The sequence below is a fragment of the Vulpes vulpes genome, chromosome 1 (genome assembly GCF_048418805.1).
Source record: "Vulpes vulpes isolate BD-2025 chromosome 1, VulVul3, whole genome shotgun sequence".
NCBI classification, from domain to species: Eukaryota; Metazoa; Chordata; class Mammalia; order Carnivora; family Canidae; genus Vulpes; species Vulpes vulpes.
Window position 1 is genome coordinate 20,771,768 of NC_132780.1, and position 27,499 is coordinate 20,799,266.

Genomic DNA, 27,499 nt, shown 5'->3' on the forward strand with positions numbered 1-27,499 from the left:
CGGAAGTGGCGGCTGCGTAGGCTCCTTGCGGGCGAGTACGCCGGGTGCGGCGCAGAGGGAGGAGCGCGTCGCCACTTCCGCTTCCGGTCCGTCGCCTCCGGTTGCTTCCCGTCCGCTCAGCGACTCCCCTCCCCCGCCCGGCTCTCTGCGCCCCTCCCGGGCGCCGGGGCGGCGGGGCCCTCGGCGTGCGGCCCACTCCGTGCTTCTGTCCGTGCACCTGAGTGCGCCTGTGCGTCCGTCGCCCGCGGCCAGGCGCGCGCCCCGCGACACCGAGGCCGAGCGGGGGCAGGGGGTTGCCCGCCATGACCCCCCGGAGCCCGGCGTGAGGGGCCGAGGTGAGCGCGGTCCAGGGGCGCTGAGGGCGCTCGGGCGTCCGTCGCGTGTGGCCCGTCGGCTCAGCCCCGCGGCCTTTGTGTGCGGCCAGCCGGCCTCGGGCGTCCGCCGGCCTGCGCCCTGGCCTCGGTTGCTGCGGGCGTCGCTGTCCGCTGGGATCCGCGCGCGGCGCTCGGGGTGACGGCCGGGCTTCGTGTCTGCAGTTCCCGGGCCTCGGGGCTTACCTGTCGCCTGTTTCCCATTCATTGGCGTCCTCGCGCTCCTCCCTGCAGCCCGGGGCCCCCCTGTGCCCTCCCGCGGGTCTCGGGAGCCGGGCTCCGCGGGCAGGCCCCATCCGTGCTCGCCGGCCTGTGGTATATCTGGGGTGACACCCCGGCCCCCTCGCCCGCCAGGTCGGGGCTGTGGGTGTGCACGGACGTGGCCCTGCGGTCCGCCGCCCGGAGCTCTGGATTCCATGATTGCTCACAGATCCCGACCTGTGTTCTGTGAGTCCTTTGAACGCCTCTCGCAGGATTTGCCCTCGCATTTGTCCTCCGTCTGATCTGATAACCTTTCTTTGAATCCGTTTATTTTGGAAAACTTGGTCCCATCCTAAGCAGTACCTGAAATCTTAGCTGTGTGATGCCCTGACGTTTTTTCTAACGCACTTTCCTACAATTGCAGTTAGAATGGAGCATCTTCCGTTATCACACTTTTGGAAATGCTCTTTGCTTCTGGTAATGACTGGCGGGCAGCGTTATTGAGGTCCCACTATCTGTGGGACAGGGAGCTAAGCACTGTATGTACCCATTGTATTTAATCACCAGGCCTGCCAGGTAGGAATTCTTTGCTGTGTGTCAGAGTCGTGCAGACTGGCTCCTGTTGGTAGCTCACAGCCAGAGTTTGGGCCCAAGCTTTGTGTGTTCTGTACCATGTTTTTCTCCTGTAATTTTGCAGTGCCAGGTTGCTATCCTTTCGTTCTGGGTCTCTGTGTTTGCTCTGTGTCGTCTGCCACGTGTCTGGCTCGCTGTGTCTCCTCCGTCCAGGTTTCTTGATGCCTCTTTCTCCACTTGTTTGTCTTGTTCCTGTCCCTCTGCGTCCTCTGTGTTGGTCCCCTCAGCTCTTCACCTCAGAGTTTCCGGCTGGCCTGCTCGGCCCCCTGACTGTGTGTGTCTTTGTGTGTGTCTCAGTGCCTGAGTTCAGAGCTGGGGCTGGCTGCCTGTCCCAGGATGTAGGCGGGTTGTGGGAGGCTCGTCGGCATAGATGTGGACTGTGGTTGTCAGAGTCCACTCTGGAGCCAGGGAAAGGCGGCTCTTGCTGTGCCTCAGTTCCCTACCCTGTGAGATGCTGTGAATCATGGAGTTGGGAGGATTGGTTGAGTCACTGTGCGTAAAGCACGGGGCAGAATGCCTGGCACAGAGTAGGGTCATGTCACTGCTTGCTGTCACGGTCACTGCCTGCTTCCCAGCCTTCTCTTTCTTCCGTTGCCTTTGTTTCAGCGCCAGTTAGTTTAAAAGTGTAAGTTTTGGTGTGTCCAAGCAGCCAGAGGTTGAGTCTGCTGCTGTGCTGGGTGTGACCTTGGCTGAGTTAAGTCTCCATGAACCCTTGTCTTCTTGTCAGTTAGAATGAGGCTGGTGGCATTGGATGAGATAATGGTCATCTTTTGGTCCAGGAGTGCCTGGCATGCTGCAGGGACCTAGGCAGCAGCCATGCTCATCCTTATCTCTCCTCCCTGAACCTCCAGCTTTCCCACCCTTGGGACGCCTCGTACCCCTGGCATTCCCCCGCCTCTCACCTCTTTGTTCCTTCTGGTCTCCTCTCCATGTGTCCTTGTGTCTGCCTCAGGGTCTGTCCTGTCCACTCCTGCTCTGGAGGTCTTCCCTGCCCTCCCTCCTTCCAGCTCTTCTGGGTCAGCTGCTCTGTTTGGAAAAGTCACGTCCATGGTGACGTGGTGTCTGTCCCCCTGGAGTTCAAGGGTCGACTGTAGCTACAGAGTTGGACTAGTATAAAGTCACGAGGGTGGCACAGTCTGCCTCTGGGGCCCCTGGGCAACAATGACCATGGTGTTTGGGTGTGAAATTTGGGAATCTTACACAGAGCTCTCGGGGTGAGTGGGAGTGACCTGGGCAGTGAGGGAATGAAGAACAGGGTGTTCATCTCGTGTTCACAGCATACTTCCTATCCACTGGGTTACGGGATAAAACCCCACTTGTTAGAGTGGAAAATGGAAATGCCAGAGTTCCTGGCCCACCCAAGGCAGGTGGCCGGGATGTGCCTAGCTGAGGTGCCCCAACCTGCGATCCTCTTTGGTACATTCTGCCTCGCTGAGCAGCGCCCCCAAGCAGGAAGGAGCTGGGCATGTTTGAGGAACTGAAAGGTAGACTGCCTAAGTCAGGGGTTAACAAGCTAGAAGCTTCTAGGCCCCAGGGGCAGGGGGGAGCCCCAGGAGGGTGTGCACCAGCCAGCCCCAGGTCCCACTTGTGTTTCCAAAGGGTCTTTCCTCCTCAGATGCGGTGACCCAGCAGCGCCTGCCGCTGTCTGCTTCTTCGAGCTTCCTCCTCTCACTACACCCCAAGGGGCTCACCACCACCTGCCACCATGTCGACCTCGTCCCTGCGGCGCCAGATGAAAAACATAGTCCACAACTACTCGGAGGCCGAGATCAAGGTCCGAGAAGCCACAAGCAACGACCCCTGGGGCCCATCCAGCTCCCTAATGTCTGAGATCGCGGACCTCACTTACAACGTCGTTGCTTTCTCTGAGATCATGAGCATGATCTGGAAGCGGCTCAATGACCATGGCAAGAACTGGCGGCACGTCTACAAGGTCAGTGCCCGGGCTGCAGCGGGCTTCACGTGCACACGTCTTCATGGGCAGGTGCAGGGCTCTGCTGGGAGTGCCATCAGGTCCAGCCTTCCCAGTTTGCAGGAGGAGCTGGAGTTCTAGGTCTTCACGTGAAATCTCTCTCCTTTTGTTCCTCTTCTCATTTAACAAGGGCAACAAACACAAGGGTTTAAGATTTTGAGTCCTGTGACCTAAACTTCACTTTGAAAACATAGCGCATTCACAAGATTCATCCACATAGAAGGTCGAAGCAGGTGCATGGTGTTCGTCCTTCTGTGCACCCACAGCCCTGGTCCCTGTCGGGGCAGCTGGTGTCCTCAGCTTGTGTGTGGTCCTCCAGGATGACCCATGTGTGCGCGTCCCCAGGCACCAGGGAATTTGGGGGCCGTGGTACCATCCTGTATCAGAACACAGAAGTGCACATGAAAACCAGTGGATTTGATCACGTATAAGCTGTATCCCAGTTCTAAAAAAAAAAAAAAAAAAAAAAAAAAAGATGAGTTTAAATATTACAGATCGTTTCACATCAGAATATAGCAGATTTGCTACCTTTTTTCTTTTCTCTCTCCCGTCACCCGCTAGTTACCCAATGATGAATTTTTAAGTGGTCTGTGATGTATTGCTTCTGTGAACAGGACTGCCATGGATATCCTTGTATGTTTGTCATTCTCTAGAAGTGGAAGTTCTGGGTTGAGGGGCGCATGCCTGTGTCATTTTGGTAAATGTAGGTAGAGTGCCCCTCATAGAGAGTCTGTTGACTGGTCCCCAGTGACACGTGCATGTGTCCTCTTTCAGTGAACAGACAAGACCATGGGTGGTGGTCAAAGGGAACATGTCTTTGGGCAATGCTCAGTGAGGTGGTTTCCTGTCTTCTATCCTGGGGCCTGGTGTCCTCCCCTTGGGTTGGGAATTGGCATTGGGCATGGTCTGGGGCAGGTGCCCAGGTCCCACTCCTGGCTGTGTGGCTCAGAGCGGCCTGTGGACCTCCTTCCATGTGAGGGTCTGGCTGCTGGGGGTGGAGCTGGTGTGAGCTGCAGCAGTGTCAGGGAGTCCTCTTGCTGCCGAAGCCTTTGAATGTTGGTTGAGGGCCTACTCTTTATGGCCACGGACCAGGCAGATGAAGCCCCAGACCCATGGACTCCAGCTGGGGCCTGTGCTGGCCACGCTCTGTCCTGTTCCTGAGACCTGAAAATGCTCTGACTCATTTGTATGCCCATCTCAACAAACCTGGGGTGGGTCCTCATTCCCACAGAGTCTGTGCTGCGTCAATTATTTGGCTCTTTGTTGTGAAGGACTGGGTGGTGTTTGTGTAGCTGAGAATCAGGGAAAGGGTGGGGAGTCTGGATGAGCCTTCGTGTGGAGGTGAAGGGAGGGGACAGGACTGGGAGGGCCTTTTGAAACCTTGAGAGCAGCTTGGTGGGGCTCATGGACTGTGTGGCAAGGAGATGAGCCCTGTGGGGCTCTGCTCTGCTGGAGACATGCTGCTGTGGGCACAGAACCCCCGTGAAGTACATTTTTTGGTCCCTCTTAGGAGGGGACACTGAGGCACAAGGAGGGCAGGGGGTGGGAGAGGAGCCCCATTCTCCTAGCTCAGTTGTGTCACCTCCTGCTTCAAGGACTTAGCGGTCTCAAATTTTTTTTTTTTTTTTTTAAGATTTTATTTACTTATGAGAGAGAAAGAGAGGCAGAGACATAGGCAGAGGGAGAAGCAGGCTCCATGCAGGGACCCTGATGCGGGACTCAATCCCAGGTCTCCAGGATCACACCCTGGGCCAAAGGTGGTGCTAAACCGCTGAGCCATCGGGGATGCCCCAAGTTTTGTTTCTTAAACCGAGGTCAACACGCTATGGCCCGTGGGCCAAAGCTGGCCTACCACCTGTGTTCGTAGGTAAAGTTCTGTCGGTGCGGACAGGCCTGTGCGTCTGTGGCTGTGTCCTCTGTCACATGGAGCTGAGGGATCAGCACAGGGGCCGTGTGGCCTGAAAAGCTGGGCTATTGATCACCTGGGCCTTTTATTTATTTATTTTTCCTGGGCCTTTTAGAAGAATGTTGCGGTCCCTGTTTTAGACTAACTCCCATATGCCAATGTTGTTCTACCTCTGTGAGCAAGTGGTTTTGAAAATTAACAGAGGCTATTGGGTTGTCCCACTCCTTGCTTTTGAGAAAATGTTCACGTTTGCTGTTGCGGCACCCATCTTGAGCATACAGCCTGATCTGCTCTCTCGCTTGCACACACCTGTGTAGCCAGCACCCAGATGGAGACAGAGGGTGTCCCTAGCTCCCCCAGGCTTGCTCAGCACACCCCTCCCCCAGAAGCATCCTACCCTGCCTTCTGTCTGCCAAGCTCATTCTAGAACTTTCCATGGGCTCATGCACATGGTTCTTTGTGTCTGCTTAGGTTGGTCCCCGCCACATCTGGGAGGTTTCTTTATATTATCTTGCTGCATGTGCTGCTCGCATCACATGAGCACACTGCCTCATACATGTGCATTTGACTCTTGGTGGGTTTTTGGGTTATTTCCGGGTTCATTGTCTATTTAACTGTACTTCGAAAGTTTCCAGAGCCCTGGAAACGAGTTCTTATAATTTTTTGGGTGGGAGTCCCATCCTGGACTGAGGCAAGGTTTATCTGGGATCTGTTGGTCTCACATAGTTTAACTGTTGGTCTGACCTGCTGGGTGGGAGACTGGTGTGTGATGTGTGCTATGTGCTGCCCTTCTAGTCCGAGCACAGCTGGCCCAGGACTGGTGGAGCCTGCCTGCCTTCTAGCCCAGGTGTGACTGGCAGCATGATTGCTTCTTTCCTTTCCACTGTAATGCATAAACACCCCAAGGGCTGGTTAAAGACTAATTTGTGATCACAGGCACACATTCTGTTCACACACCTTCAGGAAGCCTGCCAGATCCAGGCCTGGCTCCTGTGGGTGGTGGGGAGTTAGTGCTGACCCACAGCAGGGCTCCCTGGCAGGTCCTGCAACTGCTGAGCCAGCTCAGCTGAATCGGCCAGGTCCTCCCTTTCTGTCACCTTGCTCTGGGGCGCATACTGAGGTGCACCCTTGTCTGTGGCCTTGTGGATTTTTTTCTCATGTGTGTCTCTGTGCGTGTGTTTAAGATTTTATTTATTCACGTGAGAAAGAAAGAGTGCGGGTATGCGCACGCACAAGCTTGAGAGAGGCAGAGGGAGAGAATCAGGCTCTCCACTGAGCAGGGAGCCTGATCCTGGGCTCAATCCCAGGACTCTAGGATTTGACCTGAGCTGAAGGGAAATGCTTAACTGAGCCACTCAGGCACCCTCTCATTTGATTTCAACTTGTTGAGAAGAGACTTTGTTCTCCTGTCCTAAAACGCAAAATCACAAGGTGCTCCTGCGTCCCTGTCCTCTTGTTCCTCCTGTTCCCAGGACACACATGTCCCCTACAGAGAGCCGGGGTCTCAACCACCCCTGCAGGCTCGGCACCTCCCTCCAGACTCCCAATTCGGGTAAGGGAGTTGCCTCCCTGTCATCCTTAGAGTGGGAAAGTCTTAAATTGGAGGTGGTGACGCTTCCCAGGTGTACAGAACGGTAGGGAAAGCAGCTTCATTCCTGTGTCTTGGGTGCCTTGAGTGTCGTTTAACAGGCATGTCTCTTTGGCTGTCTTACTTTGGGTTTTCCTATTAGAGAAATAGAGCCGGGTCTGCACCCCTCAGGGAAGCCCAGGTGGGGCTGCAGTGACCACACCTGTTATTTCCCTACTTATGTCTTTTTATTGAGACACATGTAGATGCCATGCCGTATGAGTCACCCTCATAAAGTGTGCAGTGCCGTGGCATCGAGCACGTTCCCAGGGTGGGCAGCTGTCCCCGTCGCCCTGGTCTAGTGTATTCCTGTCATCCTGAACACAAACCCCTTCCCATTAAGAGTCACCCAGCCCCTGGCAGCCATGAACCTCCTTCCTCCATGGATGTGCCTGAGGATGTCTCACGTGAGCATAATTTTGGGCCGTGTGTGCTCTGGCATCTGGTTACTTACACTCAGCATGTTTTCAGGGTCTGCAGGCGGCAGCACGCAGCTGTGCTTCGTTCTTTCTTATGCCCAGGTAGTGCCCACTGTGCTGATGGGCCACGTCTGTTTCTCCACCTGCTGATATTATGTGGGTTGGTTATGTGGGACTGGGATCCTGGCTGCCTCGTGAGTGACTGGTGTGCCCCCCTGCCCCGAAGGCCATGACCCTGATGGAGTACCTCATCAAGACCGGCTCAGAGCGTGTGTCTCAGCAGTGCAAGGAGAACATGTATGCTGTGCAGACGCTGAAGGACTTCCAGTATGTGGACCGTGATGGCAAGGACCAGGGTGTGAACGTGCGTGAGAAGGCCAAACAGCTGGTAGCCCTGCTGCGTGACGAGGACCGGCTGCGAGAGGAGCGTGCCCATGCGCTCAAGACCAAAGAGAAGCTGGCACAGACCGCCACTGGTGAGGCCTGCTGCCCCCAGGAGGTCCAGCCCAGCCTCCTCCACCCCGGCTTTCTCAAATACCCTGGTGGCCAAGGGTCTGGGGTGCCTCCTTGCCAGGTGCCTTGTGTCCAGGTGCCGAGCCCTCTTGCTCCCCCTCCTTCCAAGCCAGGTGGGCTAGAGTTCAGCTTTAGGCTATCCCCTCACAGGAGGCTCCTTCCCTGTCCCTTTCCCCACACTGTGGGACTCGAGAGCTGAGAAGTGTTCTGTTCACCCCCAAATGTTGACCAAGAGCCACTTGAGGGCCCAGGTATGTCCCTGCCCTCCACGCAGGCCCTGGAGCTGCCAGATGGTGCTCCCTTGGTCCTGCCAGGGGGCTGCCCAAGGTCAGAGATTAGTGACAGCTCTCTGAGGAGGGCCAGCTGGGAGGAGCAGGTGGGCATGTCTCCCAAGCTTAGCTGGTCCTTTACCTGTTAGCCCCTGTGCCCCGTTCATCCCTCCTTGCAGGTGGTCACCTCCTTCGCATTCTCTGTCCCTCCTTCCCTTTCTTTCCTCCTGCCAGTCACCTCTTGTGTCAGTCACACCCAGGATGGGGTTGGGGGTTGAGGATGCTGGTACCGTCCTTCCCCTAATGCCAGCTGGTTCCTGCCACACAGTTCTCCACTAGCTCTGAAAATGCAGGCCCTGGACATGCTGGGAGCTTTGTGGGACCAGGGATGAAGGACCTGTGTTTCCATGGGCTCTGTACCAGGCCCCAGGCATACAGTGTGGGAACTCCGGTCATGGGCTCTGAGGCTTCCAAGCTTCCTCCCTCACCTGGTGGACTTGTGGTTTTGGGCCAGCAGGGCTGTCCTTCCTTGACCCCCATCCCTCATCTTCCGGGGATACTGGACAAACCTGGCTCACCAGCCTGCCCCCACCCCCAGTGGAAGCCCAATGTTGGGGCTACAGGGTCCCCTTCTTTTTTTCCACCTGTGTCAGTTGCTTTTTGCCACTGCAGCCTCCTCAGCAGCGGTGGGCTCCGGGCCCCCACCCGAGGCAGAACAGGCGTGGCCACAGAGTAGCGGGGAGGAGGAGCTGCAGCTCCAGCTAGCCCTGGCCATGAGCAAGGAGGAGGCTGACCAGGTACTGGCCTGGGTGGGTGTGACGGGCGCGGCAGGGCGTTTTGACTTTGGTTCTGCCATCCCATCTCCATCCCTCACCCCTCAGCTCCTAAGGGCTTGTGCTGTCTCCCCCTCCCCACCTCTCTTGCTTGTCCGACTGTCCCTCCCTCCCTGCTTCATTCTGTCTCTCCCTCCCCTTGCCCCCTGACCTGGTCTTCCTCTCTCCTCGTCCTGGGCATTCTTGTCCCTTCTTTCAGGGATGCCTGTCCCTCACAGCTCCTGTCCCATGCTTGTCTCTCTGTGTTTGACTGTGTCTCCAGCTCTTTCCATCCCTGACTCTCCTCTGTTGCTCTGTGTGTGTGTCTGTCTTTCCTCTTCTCCTTCCCCCTCCCTCTCTCTCCCCATCTTGTGTCCCGCCCCGGCCCCTTCATACTCTTTCTCCCCCAGCCCCCGTCCTGCGGCCCCGAGGACGACGTCCAGCTCCAGCTGGCCCTTAGTTTGAGCCGAGAGGAGCACGACAAGGTCAGAGCAGCCTCCCTACCCTTCCCAGGGCTCCCCTCAGACCTTCCTCAGGTCCCTGCCTCCTTGCCCCTCCCTGCTGCCCCCTCCAGCCCTGTCCTTAGTGTGCACAAATTTGCCTCAGCATTTCCAGCTATGGGACCTGTGTCACATGGGTCTTCAGATGGGTCCTCAGGTGGGTGCAGTCCCAGTACGGGAAGCAGGTGCCTTTTAGCTGCTCTGGGTGGCAAGGGAGCCCTTTCCTCGCCCTCCGTCACAGTCCAAGGCTTGGTCCTCTCCAACCAGCAGCAGACACTGCAGTCAGGCACCTGGTGGGAGGGCCCATCTTCCCCTGGGCCACACGCTTCCCAGGCCTGTCAGAGCAGTGCCAAACCAGGCCCACCTCCTGCACACCATCCCTACATCCCCGTTCTCCCAGACCACACGTTCTTCCCCATCCCCTTCTTCTCACACGTTGTCCACATCCCATTTTAATTTTGTCACTTTTGTCTGTGGGGGAGAGGGTTCTTGGGCCCCAGTTGCTCGCATTCTTAGCCTCCTTTGCTGCCTGCTTTCATGACCCAAACAGGAAGAGCGGATCCGCCGCGGGGATGACCTGAGGCTGCAGATGGCTATAGAGGAGAGCAGGAGGGAGACCGGTGGCCAGGAGGAGGTGAGCATGGGCAGGGGCCTGGGACAGGGTGTCAGGGTGTCAGCGGCAGCAGGTAACCATCTTCTTGTGGACGCGTGTGGAGACTGGAAGATGCTTCTGTCGGAGACCTTTGCCTGTATTTGCTGTGGGAGATGTTGCTTCTGCTGGTCAGTTCTTGTGGCTTAGTAGAGTGAAAACCCCCACCTGGTTGCGCAGGAAGGGGACAGCATAGAGTTCATCCACACTCACATTGTTCTGGACCCCGAGGGTTGGTGGGTGAGGGAGACCTGTCTGGTCCCCAGCCTTTGGGCCTCTAGGCCCCCCAGTGGAGACAAATGAGGTTTGGTGCTGTTTCAGTTTGTGCTGCTTCAACCCTTCTCTTGGCTCTGAGAGTGGACGGGGTTTGCTCCACATGTCAGGGCCAAGGTCACCCGTGTAGCTGGGGCATCCAAGTTGGCCTCCTCCATGGTCTCACCAGGCACTGTGGGTGTCCTGAGCGTCTCCACAGTGAAGGAGTGCAGACGCCCTCCTGATTGGCAGGGGGGTGGGGGCAGCGAGGTTGGGCTGGCTGACTGGTTAGCCATGGGGGTGCTCTTGATAGAAAAGCTTGGGCACCTGGGTGGCTCAGAGGTTGAGCATCTGCCTTTAGCTCAGGTCGTGATTCCAGGATGCTGGGATCGAGTTCCACATTGGGCTTTTGCATGGAGCCTGCTTCTTCCTCTGCCTATGTCTGTCTGTCTGTCTCTCTCTCTCTCTCTGTTTCTCATGGATAAATAAATCAAATCAAATAAAAAAAGGAAAAGAAAGAAAAGCTTGCTCAGGCCAGCCTTGGCCAGAGGGTCTCACTGATGCCTGACAATTCAGTGTCCTGGAGGAAGGTGGCACCAGGGTTGCAGGGCTTTGGTCCCAGCACCCTGCCACTTTTGTCCTGTGGGGACAAGAGGTGTGGCACTTCTGTATCCAGAGATGCTGAGTGCTCTGGTTAGCTGGGTTCATCCCCGGATGTGGGGAGATTGTATGCACAAGGGTGTATGTGTGCATACGGGTAGCCATGGACATCTGGAGTATGTGGTGATGCGGGATGAGTGCTCAGCCTTGGGCCAGGACTATTCAGGGTGGACTCAGGGTGGGAGACCCAGGCAGACCTCCCAGAGGGTGGGTGAGGGGTAGCTTTGGACCTTGGCCTCTGTCCTTGTTGGGGACTGGGAGTGGATGGAGGGTTTGGGGCAGGGCCAGGTGGCACTCTTGGCATTTGGTGGTGGCTGGGCTGGTGGTAGGGGAGGCAGACAGAGCTGGGGCATAGCAGGAATGGGAGGTGGGGAGGCTGACTCCTCCTGTCTCGTGGCCCTTGGCTGTCCCTCCTTGGCTCTGGGGCTTCCCCCATCACACCCCATCACACTCCAGCTCACTCTCCCCTCTCTTCTTCTGTAGCGTCTGTCATCTAGGTTCTCTTCCCAGTCCCCTGGCTACACTGCTCATGCTATATACGCTCTTTGTCCTTTGTCTTTTGCAGTCATCCCTCATGGATCTTGCTGATGTTTTCACGGCCCCGGCTCCACCACCAGCCTCAGACCCCTGGGGCGGCCCAGCGCCCATGAGTGCCCCCACCTCAGACCCTTGGGGTGGGGCCCCTGTCCCTCCAGCTGCTGATCCCTGGGGTGGTCCGGCCCCTACACCAGCCTCTGGGGACCCTTGGAGGCCTGCTGCCCCTGCGGGGCCCTCAGTTGACCCTTGGGGTGGGACCCAGGCCCCTGCTGCTGGAGAGGGGCCCACGCCTGACCCATGGGGGAGCTCTGATGGTGAGTGCTGATTGCCCTCCTGCTTCAGCCCCCACATCCAGTGTGCAGTCTGGGATATACCCTGGGAACAGGAACAGATAGTCAAGTGGATGACAGGCAGCTGTGGGGGTCAGATAAGACAGCCCAGAGGAGAATGGGTGAGGGAACCTTGAAGGACAATGAGAAGGGTATTGGGCTCTTGGGGTGTGGAGAGGCTGCTAGGGTGGAGTCAGGGTGGGGTGGCTGCGGATCCTGGGCATAGGCAGGCTGGGAAGGGGTCACATACCCGGTGGGGACTTCAGGGAGCTGTGGGGGCTTGAGGTGTGGAGTTGGGCACACCTAGGTGAGGCACACACCCAAGGCTGCTTTCCCAGCTGGGGAGCTTCTTAGGGGGCTTCCTAGAGGCACCAAGGCGGAGGAGGGCTTTGCCAGGAACGGATACATGGGCAGAGGCCCAGCAGTGTGTGAACCATGGTTAGATTATGGGGACAGGGCTGGCTGGGGCTGGGCCCGAAGCCCCTGGGATATCTAGCTGCATCCTACAACATTGGTGAGCAGGGTGGGGCTTTGGGGAGGTGATAGACCTAGAAGGGAGAGGCTGGAGGGGATGGGCACAGATTCTAGGTAACAGTGCCTCCAGCCACCAGCCTCTCACATGCCTCCTTCCTCACCCAGGTGGGGCCCCAGCTGGCGGACCCCCTGCCTCTGATCCCTGGGCTCCAGCCCCGGCCTTCTCGGACCCCTGGGGAGGGTCACCTGCCAAGCCCAGCACCAATGGCACCGCAGGTAGGTACTGGGTGGGCTCTGGGGTCAAGCAGACAGGGTCTGAGTGTGTGTGGTGTGGGAGGTATACAGGTGAATGTGGGATGTGTCTGGTCTCCTCAGTGCTGGGAGGCAGCAGGAGGCCGGACCCCTCGATGAGCTGAGCCGACATCCTGGGTGCTGGGGGGCAGGGGGAGCGGAAGGCTGGTCTCTTTGATGAGCTGAGCTGATATCCCGCCCATATAGCAGTGGGGTTTGATGCTGAGCCAGATGAGTTCTCTGACTTTGACCGACTGCGCACAGCCCTACCGACCTCTGGGAGCAGCACAGGTGAGCCCCACCCCACCCACCATCCCCACCCTGGCCCCACCCAGCCTGTGGGCTCCTCAGGTGGTCCTGCAGTCCCTGTGGACTGCTTCTGAGTGAGGGGTTAAGCAAGGTGGATGCAGCTCTCAGATGAGACCTAGCACCCGGGCAATTTTATTGAGGCTTGATGTTGTATCTTCAAAATGAAAGTTTTAAGTTTGTTTCAAATAACTTTATATTTAGAGAAAATTTGCAAGAATAGTAAAAATAATATAAAGAGTTTTCTTTCTGAAATTTCCCCAAGTACTGACCTGATTGATTTCTTTCCCTGGAATGTTTCTCTTGGTATGTCTGATGGCCTGACCAGCTATACCTGGGTTGACAGCAGTGTGGCAACACAGTGACCACAAGGGGCCTCTGGTCACCGTGTCCCCTTCCTTGCATGCCCACTGTTGCCTCAGGATAGCACCTTGCCCAGCAGGCGTCCTGTCCATGGGGCATCTTGTCTTTGGGCGTCCTGTCTCCTGCATCTTCTCCAGGCAGAGATAAGACCAGTCCCTGCGAGGTGTTGGGAGGGCACAGGAGCCTGTACCTGGGAGGCGCTGAATGTGTCTTCCTGCAGCAGTGGTATTCCCCTTGCTTCCTTTCTTTGCTCATCTTTGAGTGAGTCAGACCCGTAGGAGCGGGAGGATGCAGGACAGATGGGAGGTGAACCGAGAAGGACAGGCAGGGCCCCCACAGTCCCGACTCATCCCCCAGGGTCCTTGGTTACTGCACAGTCTGCAGTTGATATTCCTTTGGGCCTTTTCTTGTATCTCCACACCAGTTTGTGCATTTCCTGACATCACAAAGGATTCCTAAATCTCTCTTTTTAAGCCAAATGTCAAGCTAACAGAAGTCACCTAGGCTGCTAGGATTTTGTTTGCCCACCCTGAAGCTTCTGTTGAGGACCAGGGAACCAGTGGGGCTTCTGTGGGACCAGAGGAGCATCCCTTAGGTCATGTTGCCCCTCGCTGGCTCTTTCCCAGCAGTCTGTGCCCTGCAGGTTGTCAGCTGATGTCCTCGGATGCGTGTCCCTCCCTGGGCTCTGCCTCACAGGACCACGGCCTCCCTGTACCAGGTCCCCACTGCTCATCTTCCCCTGACCCCCTCTCTGGCTCCTTCTAGGGGAGCTGGAGCTGCTCGCTGGAGAGGTGCCCCCCCGCAGTCCTGGGGCATTCGACATGAGTGGGGTCGGGGGCTCTCTGGCTGAGGCTGTGGGGAGCCCCCCACCCACAGTTGCTCCAACCCCCCCACCGCCCACACGGAAGACACCAGAGTCATTCCTGGGGCCTAATGCAGCCCTCGTTGACCTGGACTCGCTGGTCAGCCGGCCAGGCCCCACGCCGCCAGGAGCCAAGGCCTCCAACCCCTTCCTGCCAAGCGGTGAGTGTGGGCCTTCTAGGCTGGTCCTGCCCACTGACCTCCTCCCCAGGCAACCCTGACCCTGCTCTGCATGTCTCCTCTTCTCTTCTCTCCTGTAGGAGCTCCGACCACTGGCCCCTCCGTCACCAACCCCTTTCAGCCCGCGCCCCCTGCGACGCTCACCCTGAACCAGCTCCGGCTCAGCCCTGTGCCTCCGGTCCCTGGAGCACCACCGACATACATCTCTCCCCTTGGCGGGGGCCCCGGCCTGCCCCCAATGATGCCCCCAGGCCCCCCAGCCCCCAACACTAACCCCTTCCTCCTATAATCCAGGAGGGAGGGGGATTTGGCCTGGCCTGGCTTCCCCCATTTCTGCTCCTTGAGAGACCAGTGTTGTGAGTGCATGTGAAGCGGGGGGGACCCCCGCCCCCACCCCAGCACCCTCCCCCTCCTGGGGCCCACTCACACTACACCCTCTTCCATGTCCCCCCACCCCACCTCCCTGGAGAGAAACTGGACATGGGGGATGGGGAGGGGTGCTGGCCAGAGGAGGACCCCTTTCCTGTGGCATTAGAAAGGGGAGGGACAGCTGGGGGTCCCCCCACCCATCCCCCTCCCTCCCAACTGGCCCCTCAATCAGTGTTTGAGCCTCCTCGTCCCCGTTAGCACCCCTTGGTGAATCCTTGGTGATAATTTTGGCAACTTCAGGAATAAATGGCAATTCTCACGAGTGTGGCTCCCATCCATCTCTTCCTGCCTCAGTGGTTTGCTCCAGCTCTCCCGCTGAGCTGCTCTGACCTGTCCCCATTGTGGGCACTTGTAGGGGAAGGGCAGGAGGGGGGTCCCGTGGGTGTGTTGGCAGAGGAGGGCCAGAGAGGGGCTGGCGGGGGTGGGGTGGGGTGGGAGGAGGGCCTGGTCTGTGATGGGCCTGTGCCTCCAGACACAGAGGCCCTGCACTGTGCTCCCAGCCCAGGACCCCCACATGCACCCTGCCCTGCTCCCCTCCTCCCTGGGATATTGGTGTGTGTGCTGGTGTGGCCCACTGTGTTAGCCTGTCCTGCCCGTGCGTGTTGTCTCCCCTCCTTGTGCCTGTCTCTGCTAGCCTCTGCCAGCCTCTGCTTCACCCTCCTTTGATAACTTGTCTGCCTTCCGTGCGGAATCCTGTCCTGCTTGCCCCCCCCCCCTTGCCTCCCCACCCTGCACATGGGAGCCCACACCCCTTCTGAGCCATCGGTGTGCACAAGCCATGCAAGCCAGCTGGCTGCCTGCTGATTTTTGTAAATAAAGTTTTATTGGAACACAGCCACTCATTTTCATATTGTCTGTGACAGCTTACACCTACAAAGGCAGCATCAAGTAGGTGTGACAGACACCACCTGGTCTGTGAGCCAAATACATTTACCATTGGGCTAAGAAAAGTTAGCTCCATGCATCTCCTCGTGCTGGTTTCTGCAGGCCTATCCTACTCTAGCCCATGGGACAGCCACACACTCCCCATGGGCTCTGTCATCTTTTGCTTCCTGTTATTTCTCTGTTGTCATTTTACTTTTAGGGCTAGTTCTTTTTCATCACTCATTATTTTATTTTGTATATTTGTAATTTCAGAGGGCTCCTTTTAAAGATTGCTTCTTAAAATGCACATTTTATGGACGTTTTCAAGCATGCACAATTGTGGACGAGTGTCATGACTTGCTTTCTAGTCTCTTGAATGCCAGCTGAATTTCATGGTTGGTGCTCCTGGCCAGTCCCCCTCCTCCAGCACCCTGGGAGCTGCCTCTGCCCCTAGGGGATGTACTAGTACCTATTTACCCTGGACTTGCAAGCATTAACCCTCTACTCTCCAAGGGGAATGAAGCACATGGCAGAAGTGTTTCTGGTACCTAGGAGTATGTTCGCCCTTTCCATTATCACTCTAGGCTTAAACCTAATGAAGCACCAAACTGGCCATTATACAGTGGAATATTAGTTGACAACATAAAATAGAAATGCTAACCATGGCTCTGAATTGGAAAGGTCTGGGTCCTGTGCAGATTCCCTCTGCCTGGATGGTGCACCTAGGTTCCCCATCCCCCTCCCCGCCGCCCCCCTCAGTGACACACCCACCAGCCTCTAAAGAACCACTCTGGGTAGACAGCAGCTGGCTCACTGGAAACTCTGGGAGGACACATTTCTTCTATCCTTTGGCCTGCAGGCCACTGCAGGGATGAGAGGCAGGGGCAAATAGATGCATACCTCTTGCTTAACAATGGCACCCCTGTGTGCCAAGTTCTTCAGAGCCCTGTTGGATAAGGCTGCAATAGTCTTTTAGTGGAAGCCACCCCCAATGGGCCTGCCTTCTTATGTTTCAAGAATGGTGTGCACTTGAAAGTGTGCATTTCAGTTATTGAGTGAAGCTGAATACATATACACACTGTTTACATAGGTTTTGCTTATATATGACCTAGAAAATCAATTTATCTATTAGGTTACATGCAATTTTTAAATTAAATTAAATTAAATTTATTATTATTTTTAAAAAATTTTTATTTATTTATGATAGTCACACAGAGAGAGAGAGAGAGGCAGAGACACAAGCAGAGAGAGAAGCAGGCTCCATGCACAGGGAGCCCGACGTGGGATTCGATCCCGGGTCTCCAGGATCGCGCCCTGGGCCAAAGGCAGGCGCCAAACCGCTGCACCACCCAGGGATCCCCAATTTTTTAAGTTTATAACCTCCATCACACACTAAGTTAATATTGCAGAAAGTAAAAACATTTGGAGATTGATCTGAAAATCCAGAGCCCATTCATTGGAACAGAAATATGAGAAGTCCCAAAGGAGATTTACTGTGGTGATACTTAATGTTTGATATCTACTTCTCCTTTATCTCATTAGTGTTCATGATTCTCTGACTGTTCCATGTTTGTCTGCTGCCCCTTGTACAGTCCATGTAACAAGCAAGAAAGGTCCCAGCTCCGGCTCTGAGCACATGGGAATTCTCTAGAAGTGTTCTGTATCAGAATCCACTGGAGAGCTAACAATGCCTGGATTCATTACAGGACAGATTCTCAGGAAGCCTTGACCATCCGTGAAAGGATTCGCAGGAGCAAAAAACGGACGCAGCAGCTCCACAGCAGGAATGCCAGTGAAGGTGAAAATATGGGATCCATCACTAATGTGATAAAAGGAAACAGTGCCAAAATTCATGTCCAGGAAGATGCCTAATCGGTGTAAGCGAGGGCTTACTGAGAGAACAGTCACAGGCATGGTGCTGGCTTGGAAGAGATCACCATTCCTCAAGCCCACTGTCCAGAAGCCAAGTTCTGAGGACAGTAGAATTGGCCCTTGTCGCTTAGCAGAGTCTCTGCAAACACCCACATCCCATTCCTTGCTTGTCCCCATGTCCACTTCCCAGTAGTGGCGGCCAGAGGGGAAGCCAGGGGAACCCAGGACACAGATGGCATAGTCGAATCTCTCAGGCCGGGCACTCCGGTTCTGTTTGGAATACCCACAGCGGACAGTCTTCAGGTCCTCAGAAATGATAAGGTGGTGGTTGGCGGTGTCCACATCCAGAGTCACCTCCACTGTGGAAGAAAAACAAGCCAATCAGCAAGCACACAACACTCACTGGATGGCACTCTGCACGTCTGCTGCAAAGGCCCAAAGGTCTCGTCCACTTCCACTTCTTCATCCTATGCCTCTTCCCTGATCAGAATTTCCCTGGGGAGACTTCCCTGGCCCCTGATGAAGTTGAATGTGTAGAGAGGATGGTTATGATCAGACCTAGTCCCTTAGACCCCTCCCAGGGACATTCACAGGGGAAGGGGACCCCTCCCCTTCACATTCAGTTCTTTATTTGATTAAAGATGCTTCTTCCTTTGGCACAGAACATATATGAAGAGACTATGACTGTTGTTTGTTCTCAAAATTATATTGCAAACTAGCACAGATTCCATGGACATACAGGCACCAGATGAATATGTCAAAGATGGAAGCTATTTTACTTAGTGCAGAACATTAAATATGGAAGTTTTTCACCTCTTTCTTCTTGCCAGTTACCTTCCTCATTTCCTGATGTTAGACAAATGCATCCCAGACATTTGCTTCCTGGGGTTGCAAACACACAGAGAAGTAGGGCTGGGGTTCCTGAGAGGAGCTGGGTGAACTCTGGATGGTCCAGGCAGGGGAAGGGACCTCGTGGGCATGAGTGGGGATGTACTGGGGTCTGGTAGCAACATAGATGCAGAGCAGTGTGCAGAGAGGTGGGGGATGTATGTGTGTGCTGCCTATCTCTGCAGCTCACTCTGAGCAGGAGGCTCTCCTAAGGAGACGAGTGGATGGAGCCAACACAGCCTCAGAAATAAACCCTCTGCACCAAAGACCAACTGTTTCACCTGGCACCCTGACACAACTCTTGGGAAGATGCCCAGACCTTCTGACCATCAAAGGGGACTTGTCAAGACTTGTCATGTTTCTGGAACAGGGTTCACCATCCCAAATGTGAGTTGCATGGAGCTAGAAGTACACTTAGAACACAAAGCAGTCCGTGTCCTTCACTGCAATACCCACTCCAGCATGCTGCTCACACCCCTTCCCACCAAGGGGCCCACCCCTCCTCAGGACCCATCACAGAAGAGCAGGGACCAGAAGGATCACAGACATGGCTCCCTCCAGGGAGCTGGGGAGGTCCCACCTGGCATCCTGGCTAGTGTGTGAGATGTGCTGCTGAGCTGGGAGAATTCACCCTAACTCAGAGCTGTGAGGTGTGATTTCGGCGCAGGTTGGGATGGAAGGAAGCTTATTTTCTTTCTTAAGTTCTTACCTATACTTCTAGGTAAGAACAACTGTGGCTTACACAGATAAACATTTCAGCCCATGCCCTTGTGTAATGGAGACTTAGGCAAGCTGTGATTTCCAGGGCTCTTTAGGGGGCAGGGGTAGGCTGTACCTTGGAACTTGCGCATCTTTGGGTTCATCTGTAGAGTGGCTCTCAGCTGGGGCTCGAGCTCCTTGATCTTTGAAACCAGCCTCCCAAGATGGGTACCGGGCCTCATGTCCTCCTTCTGAGAGACCACGGAGCAGGAGGGGCACAGTAAACCATGCCCGTTGGGCTCCTTCTGCAGTGAATCCATGCAGCGCAGGCAGCAGACATAACCACATTTCAGGTACATGGGCGTCTCCAGGTAGGTCAGGCACACAAGACATCTACTTCTTTCTTTAAAGTGTTCGGCCATCTAGGGAAAGATGTGCATATGGGACCCACTGAGAGTCAGATAGGAGGCCTTGGGCCATTTTCACCTCGATGTGTGTGGTGATTTGCTGTCACTACTACTGGGTAACGAAGGCACTGCATCAGTACAGATAGGACTTATAGCCCTTGGCTTCTGATATTTAAAATGCTGGTTGGGATGAAGGACAGGATCCATCCCCAGGCTGTAAGTGAGGTGCTGAGGTTTGTGCTGTACCTGGGTTGTCCTGTCTGGGGGCCACCAGCCACATCCCGCTATATATAAGCACCGGAAATGTGCCATGAGTGTTTGGTGCACTCTCGATGGTGGCAAAGACACAGCAAGAAAAGAGAATGTCAGCTATCTCACTGAGAACTTTTAGACACTGAATACATGGTGAGAGGATTACCTTTTGCTTGCTAAGATTAATTAGATTTGTTTCCTTGAAGTCTGTTTATGAGGCCACCAGAGAAGGAGTTTATGATCACATAGTGGGTCAGCTTCTATTTGTCCTGGACACACTGGTTAGAGCCAGGAACACTTCCCGCCCCTCCCCTCCCTCGCCCCCAGCACTCCCACCTGCACAGGACAGAACCCACGCAGATGACGGGAGGTGGGAGGTCTGTGGCTGGAGCTTTACTGGCTACCTCTGTGTTGGCCAAGTTCTGCTTTGACTCAAGAGTATTGGAGACCATTAAACTTCCAGGCTGCTATTGAAAACCAAAGTTCTGCCTGCTGGTCTTGTCAGAGGTCCCCATGCCCCTAGATGCACACAGTGTGTCTGCATGCAGTTGGTCTCAGATGTTACCTCCTGAGTTTATTACCGTATGCTGAGACCTTGCTTTCTGATTGCACTCTTGGTAGAAATCTTAGTTTTTTGTGTATTTGAGTGTAGTTGACACACAATGTTACCTTAGTTTCAGATGAGCAAAATAGTGATTCCACAAGTCTGCAGGTTATGCTGTGCTCATCCCAAGTGACCTACCATCCGTTACCAGACAACACGCATACAGCATCACTGACTATATTCCCTGTGCTGTGCATTTCCTCCCCATGATTCACTGCATAACTGGACGCCTTCACCTCCTTTTGCCCACTCCCTACCTCCTCCCCTCTGGCAGCCACCAATTTGTTCTCTGTATTTGCGGGTCTTTGTAGACTTTTGAGAAATAGAAAGGAAATCCTGTGAGGTTGGACTCACCGCAATCCTGCTCTGGCCCCAGGTCTTCCCTGGCAGGGATAGCAGTTCTGAAGCGAGATCACCCAGGAGCAGCTTTTATTAGGGATGTTCCCGCCCGCCCACCTCGCCCACATCCTCCCTAATCCTACATCCCCTCTAATCCAATCAGAGTTGGATTTAATGCTGGATTTTTCTCACACATTAGAGAGGCTACCACAAACAAAGGAAGTGATTGTATCTGGAAAGTGTTATTTTTAAGCTAATGTGAACACATTGCTGTCTAAAATCATTCTAGATTAGATGTCCAATATTCCCTCTCTGGGTGATAAGAATTGGAATCAAGGCTAAAATTTTTTTAAAAATGTGTCATTAGTAATCCTTGTACACAAATTGAGGCTAACTTCAAGTAGCTTTGATCATGACAGTGAAACCATTTTGATCCAGAAAATTGTTGAAGCCTACTCAGAAGTCTCTCCTAAAAATCACCTTACTAAATTTACCACGGTCTCTTCTTCAAAAGTGCTTTCTCCACAAACGTGAGGACCTTTGCTTACAAGTTCAGGAAACAAACCCAAAACTGATCCCTGATGAGTCAGCCGCTGAAGGTCCTTTTTTATGTTAGAGAATCAAAGATTAAAGATGTTTTACAGTGTTAATATCTTCCTTTCATCACAACCTAGGTGGGATATGATACGATGAGACACATCTTTTCAAACGTGCATAACCTGTTCCTCATGGGTTCAGAGGACTCATGGGTAATCTCACATTAAGGGGCAGGATGAAAAACTGGGGAAGGCGGGGGCAGGGGGGCTTTAGGTTGCACCTAAGTGATTGTGTTCAATATCGTTAATTTCATTGTTTCCACAGCAATCCCTTGCTGGCATTGGCTGGAGATCCTATCACCGCTCATCCCAAGCAGGGGCGCAATGCCCCATCAAGGTTTACCATCCGTGCTTTCCCACCTCCCTGGGTCTAAACTGGTGCCTTGTTACTGCCGTCCCTCCTGGGCCCGAGCCTGAGGGTGTCCCATGTAGACAGGAGCAAGGCCTCTATGTCTGCTCTTCGTTTTCTCTCTGTTTTTTAAAGATTTTATTTATTTATTCTTGACACACACACACAAACACACACAGAGGCAGAGATACAGGCAGAGGGAGAAGCAGGCTCCTCGCAGGGAGCCCGATGCAGGACTTGATCCTGGGACTCCAGGATCACGCCCTGAGCTGAAGGCAGAAGCTCAACCACTGAGCCACCCAGATGTCCCTGCTCTTCATTTTCTCACAAGATACTTGACATAATCTTTTTTTCTTAGACTCATAGGGAAAAAGAAATCCCTATAATTGTAGCTTGTGGTTGAGTGGTTGGTTTGGGAAATGGGGGATTGGGCAATACGGAGGGAACACCAAAATACAACATTTCAAAACATGATTCTGTCTCCTATATTTTGTGTTGCTTCTTTCCTTTGTCCTAACACATTTACCAGGTAGTTAACTACAGTGAAGCAGGATCCATGTTAATGTGAGCCATTAACTTAGTCCTAGTTCCAGAGTAGGAAAGATTTTCGTGGGAAAGTTTTCTCAGCTACAGAAAGATATATAATAAACCAGATAAAGTGCAAAGGGGCTATTTGGGCCCCGGAGTCTGTCCGGTCATGAGAGTACTTCTGTTCTCCCTACAGTGGAGACGAAACTGCATGGGGCACAGACAACACTCACCTCATCATTTCAGGTGATCTGAGGAGTGTGCCATGTGGGTGCATCAACCAGATTCCAAGAAAGCATGTCAAGAGTTGAGTTTCTCACTCTGTGCCCTGGACTCTGCTGGGTTCACCTCAGGACACCCCCGGGAGTGGGAACCAGCCATGAGTGGGATCGTGGCATGTGCAAAGAATTTGTTTCCCCTCACGAGAAAGTCAAACTGTCTCAGGGTGTGTATTCTGGGCAGCAAATCGGACTGTCCACTACAGGGACTCCATATTGCAGGTGGAGAAGCTTCTCCTTTAGAAATCATCCTCTTACTTCAACACTAATAATGGCTCTCTTACCTTCACCTTTACCAAAATTTCTGCTCTTGCGGTAATGTAGGTCCAAGCTGATTGAGGAATAACATATTTGCTAAGTAATCACATTGTACTTAGGCCGAAATGGAATTTGGCTATACTTTGTCCCTTTGTATGAGATCAACGCCCCCTTCAGTGTTAAAGCCAACGAGAGACTAGAAAAAAAAAATCCCTTATTGTCATCTGACTTTACTGCACATTTCAAGAAAAAAATCCAAGTATATAAAAGATCATTTAAAATAATTTTGAAATTCATGAAGAAGAGTCATAATGACAGCTCAGAAATATAAATATAAATTGAAATACATATATTTTCCCAATGAGATTTGAAGTTTTGGTATCTGTTTTAATATTTTCCAACTTGTTTTGTCCTTGATTCTCCATATATAAAGGCCTGGACAAGATTTGCTTTGTGAGTGACAGCTCTTGCACCTCTAACAACCTCTGATAAATAATTATAAAACCTGACTGGGGTCCATTGACAAATGTCCCTCAGGTGGTCCCCTTTTTTTACCTATCAGAACTTTTCCTTTGGTCCCCAAGACAATAATTCCTCTATCCTGTGCTGCCAGGACAATTTGTTAACCCTCCTGGAACCGGACTCTGTAGAGCTGTGTGCTTTTCAGGTCCCCTATTGAGACAACTTCTCTGGAAAGCTGGCACCATGGCCTTCATTGTTGACATGAAATCACAGAGTACCTGGCACATCTCTGCATTGGAATGAAGTACAATCTAAACTAATGGCTTACACTGTAATCTAATCATTTACACTTGATTTAATCACTTAATCTTTAAATGATTAAGCTTAAATTTTAAAGTCAATCTGGTCTCTTTCTCATGTTTTTATTTTCTTGGATTTTTATCTTCCAAACAAAAATCTCTGATTACCTGGAGGTCATCTAAGACAAAAATTACATCATAGTGAACAGACATTTCTCCAAAGAAGACATACAAATGGCCAACAAAACACATGAAAAAATGCTCCACATCACTTGGCATCAGGGAAATACAAATCAAACCACAATGAGATACCACCTCACACCAGTCAGAATGGCTAAAATTATCAAGTCAGGAAACAACAAATGTTGGCAAGGATGTGGAGAAAGGGGAACCCTCTCACACTGCTGGTGGGAATGCAAACTTGCGCAGCCACTCTGGAAAAGTGTGGAGTTTCCTCAAGAAGTTAAAAATAGAGCTACTCTACGACCCAGCAATCACACTACTGAGTATTTACCTCAAAGGTACAAATGTAGTGATTTGAAGGGGCACCTGCACCCCAATGTTCATAGCAGCAATGTCCACAATAGCCAAACTGTGGAAGGAGCCATGATGTCCTTTGATGGATGAATGGATAAAGAAGATGTGGTATATATATATATATATATATATATATATATATATATATATATACAATGGAATACTGCTCAGCCATTAAAATGAAATATTGTCATTTGCAATGATGTGGATGGAACTAGAGGGTATTATGCTAAGTGAAATAAGTCACAAAGACAATTATATGATTTCACTCATATGTGGAATTTAAGAAATACTACAGAGGATGATAGGGGATGGGAGGGAAAAAGAAAATCAGAGAGGGAGACAAAATATAAGAGACTCTTAATCATAGGAAACCAACTCAGGGTTGCTGAAGGGGAGGTGGATAGGAAGATGGGGTAATTGGGTGATGGGCACTACAAGAAGGGTATGTGATGTCATGAGCATTAGGTGTTGTATGCAACTGATGAAATTCTATCTACTAAAGTCTATCTCTGAAACTAATGATACACTATATGTTAATTGACTTAATTTAAATAAAAATATTCTGGAAAAATGTTACATCATAATGGACTGTAGAAAATGACTTTCTATTTCTTCCCAGCTTTATTGAGATATAATGGACATGTAACATTGTGTAATGTAAGATGTACCACACTGATTTGATACATTATATATTGCAACATGATTACTGCCACAGTGTTAGTTGACACTTCTCTCCCATCACATAATTATCATTTCTTTTTGGTGTTGAGAACATTTAAGATCTCTTCTTTTTGCAACTTTCAAGTATATAATACAGTATTAAGAAAAGCTGCTTTTTGAATCATACGTAAAAGCATGGGAAATTCCTCTGAGTTTTGGTAAGGTATGGTAAAAAGTAATTAAGAGTACATGCAAATTATTTGTGATACATGTCTTGGGTGTAGAGATTACATTTCACATGAAGAAAAATGAGAACTTTGAAAAATAGATTTGGGGATGACACAAACGGAACGTAGTGCTGTGTCACTGGAAGATACTCAACAGATTCTTGAATGGCAGCCTGAACGCCAGGAGAACCAAGTCCCTGTTATTTGACCCTGAGTTGAATCTCAGTGTTCTGTAGGGTGCTTATTGCTATTGAGCTTTATCCTTTATTTTAATGCCTCATTTTTATCTTTATATAAATAATAATTGTTCCTTTGCAAACATTTCCAAACCTGAAATAAGCAAATAGAAGAAAATATGAAACATATAAATAAAATACCAAACAGAAAACAATGGTCACAGTGAAATATCATTTCAGTCTATTACAAATACATGGGTTTTAAAATTTGGGGAAGTCGAAAATAGCATGAAAATATATGTACTATGTTAGGATCCATAAGCAACAATAGATTTCTGTGATTAGGAGTAGTATGTTTGACTTTCCCTTTAAAAAAATTTTTTTAAAGTAGGCTTTACACCCTACATGGGCTTGAACTCTCAACCTAGAGATCAAGGGTTGCATGCTCTATCAACTGAGCCAGCCAAGTATCCCCAATTTTCCTCTTTTGAATTGAAGTATAGTTGACACACGATGTCACATTGGTTTCAGGTGTACAACATAGTGATTCAATTATGGGGACATATGGTAGCTACACCTGTAGTGAGCATAGTCTAATGTATAGACTTGGTGAATCATTATGTTGTATACCTGAAGCCAACATGACATTGTGTGTCAACTGTACTTCAATTAAAATATTTTGATTTTCTTTTTTTTCTTGAAAGATCTTATTTATTTATTTGACACAGAAAAAGAGAAAGAGAGAGAGAGCACACAGGCAGGGGGAGTAGCAGAGGGACAGGGAGAAGCAGGTTCCCCACTGAACAGGGAGCCCGACATGGGGCTCCATCCCAGAACCCTGGGATCATGACCTGAGCTGAGGGCAGATGCTTAACTGACTGAGCCACCCAGGCACTGCTTATTTTCTTATTAACATATAGTGAAAACAATTTCTGGAACAAACTGACGAACCACAATTTTACGATGCATTTAAATTTAAATTGAAGGGGGAAGTTATTAAAGCATTAGTTTTAGGCTTTGCCACAAAATGCATCGTATTCATTAAAAAATGAAATATCTTTTATTTGGGGCAATATTTATGGCAAAAAAATCAAAGAAAGTTTCTTGTTGAGCTTACAAGTTACCCAAGAGAGTTTCTCATTTAATGAACCTCTAAAAATAAATCTCTGCAAATATATAGAAAAGCGTATCAGAGGAAATGATTTTGTTCACTGACTTGCCTTTGGAGGAACTTCTGGGTAGGCTTTATGAACTTTCTTTATCTAAATATGAGAAGACATTTTTATCACTTTAGTTACCAAAAGGGCATATAACTATATAACCTTGTTCCATGGGGTAGGACATAACTTCTGAATTCTCATTCACAGACTTATGAGGCATGGTCTAACTAATATATTCTTCACCTTGGTGGGAAATTCCAACTTTTGCCTGAATGAAATGAAAATAAACTAGATCAGAGAGGCATGGTAGGTGTGAATGAGGGGTGGGGGTACGAGAGAAACTCTCCAATGTAAGCCCAGATGTTTGTGTGCTTCCTTCCCACCAGAATGACGCCACCTGTGTAACCTCTGGAGGCCAGAGGAGCAAAGGAGCTAACAGGTGAGGTGAACCTGAAATCAGACAATTGCTTTGCTTTAGAACTTATGCAAATTTCCGAAAAGGATGGATTGAGGGAGTTAGAGGTAGAGAATTTAGCTGTTCACTCATTGAGCTGTTACTGGAGGAGTTTTGACTCTCTGCTGGCAGTGTGTACACACTTTTGTCACAGGTCAACTATCCCCTACAGGAAAGGTAGAAGATTTGATTTTCAGTGCCCAGACTGGAGTCATGTATTATTTAATTATTTACACAAAACAAAGTACAGTCTGGGATACTCCACAACAGGGGTTTGCCAACACTTTCTATAAAAGGCCAGATACAAAATGTCTTTGGTGCATTAGTTTGCCAGGGCTGCCCAACAAAGTATGACAAACCGAATGGCTTACACAACATAAGTGTATTGTCTCATAGTTCTAAGATGAAGGGATGGCTCCTTCTGAGAACCAGGAAATAATCTAGTCCATGCCTCTCTTCTAGCTTCCAGTGACTGCTGGCACTCTTTGGTGATTGTTGGCTTGTAGATGCACCAACTCCAATCTCTGCCTGCATATTCATGTGGCGTGCTCCCCATGTGTATGTCTGGTGAAGATCAGGAGGCTGGGCAACCCTAGGGTTTGGGTGTGTGGGATGGTATGTGGATCTTCTTGCACTGTTGTGGGAGAAGGAACTGGTATAGCAAATCTCGAGTGCCGTTTGGCAGTGAGTAAATTAAAGATAAAACAAATTAGGGATCCCTGGGTGGCGCAGCGGTTTGGCGCCTGCCTTTGGCCCAGGGCGCGATCCTGGAGACCCGGGATCGAATCCCACGTCAGGCTCCCGGTGCATGGAGCCTGCTTCTCCCTCTGCCTGTGTCTCTGCCTCTCTCTCTCTCTCTGTGTGACTATCATAAATAAATAAAAATTTAAAAAAAATTCTTTAAAAAAAAAAAAAAAAAAAAAAAAGATAAAACAAATTAAAAAAAAAAAAAGAAAGAGAAGAAGAAGAAAATATCTTTGGCTTTTGGGGCCATTTGGTCTCTAATACAAATACCTAACTCTGACATTGAGCT

The 27,499-nt window shown here is 51.4% G+C and overlaps 2 protein-coding genes across 8 annotated transcripts; one reads left to right on the forward strand and one right to left on the reverse strand.

Moving 5' to 3' along the window:
• Window positions 1-29: 29 nt before the first annotated feature.
• EPN1 (epsin 1) lies at window positions 30-14,816 on the forward strand. 7 transcript variants are annotated; one of them, XM_025985309.2, is made up of 11 exons: window positions 64-335; window positions 2,805-3,138; window positions 7,356-7,605; window positions 8,584-8,708; window positions 9,134-9,208; window positions 9,774-9,857; window positions 11,350-11,635; window positions 12,290-12,400; window positions 12,623-12,706; window positions 13,850-14,107; window positions 14,206-14,816. In XM_025985309.2, exons 2-11 carry the CDS (start codon window positions 2,911-2,913, stop codon window positions 14,412-14,414), a joined length of 1,710 nt encoding a protein of 569 aa, XP_025841094.1. In that variant the 5' UTR covers window positions 64-335; window positions 2,805-2,910; the 3' UTR covers window positions 14,415-14,816. The 7 variants fall into 7 exon arrangements, with proteins under 7 accessions (XP_072615936.1, XP_025841094.1, XP_025841095.1 ...); XM_025985310.2 differs by having other exon boundaries at window positions 71-335; window positions 2,821-3,138; XM_072759821.1 differs by having other exon boundaries at window positions 333-818.
• Window positions 14,817-16,584: 1,768 nt separating this feature from the next.
• Window positions 16,585-19,299, reverse strand: RFPL4A (ret finger protein like 4A). The gene is made up of 2 exons (XM_025985262.2): window positions 19,014-19,299; window positions 16,585-17,649 (listed from the first exon to the last, which is right to left on the reverse strand). The coding sequence occupies exons 1-2, from the start codon at window positions 19,297-19,299 to the stop codon at window positions 17,066-17,068; spliced, it is 870 nt and encodes a 289-aa protein (XP_025841047.1). The 3' UTR covers window positions 16,585-17,065.
• Between the last annotated feature and the right edge of the window lie 8,200 nt (window positions 19,300-27,499).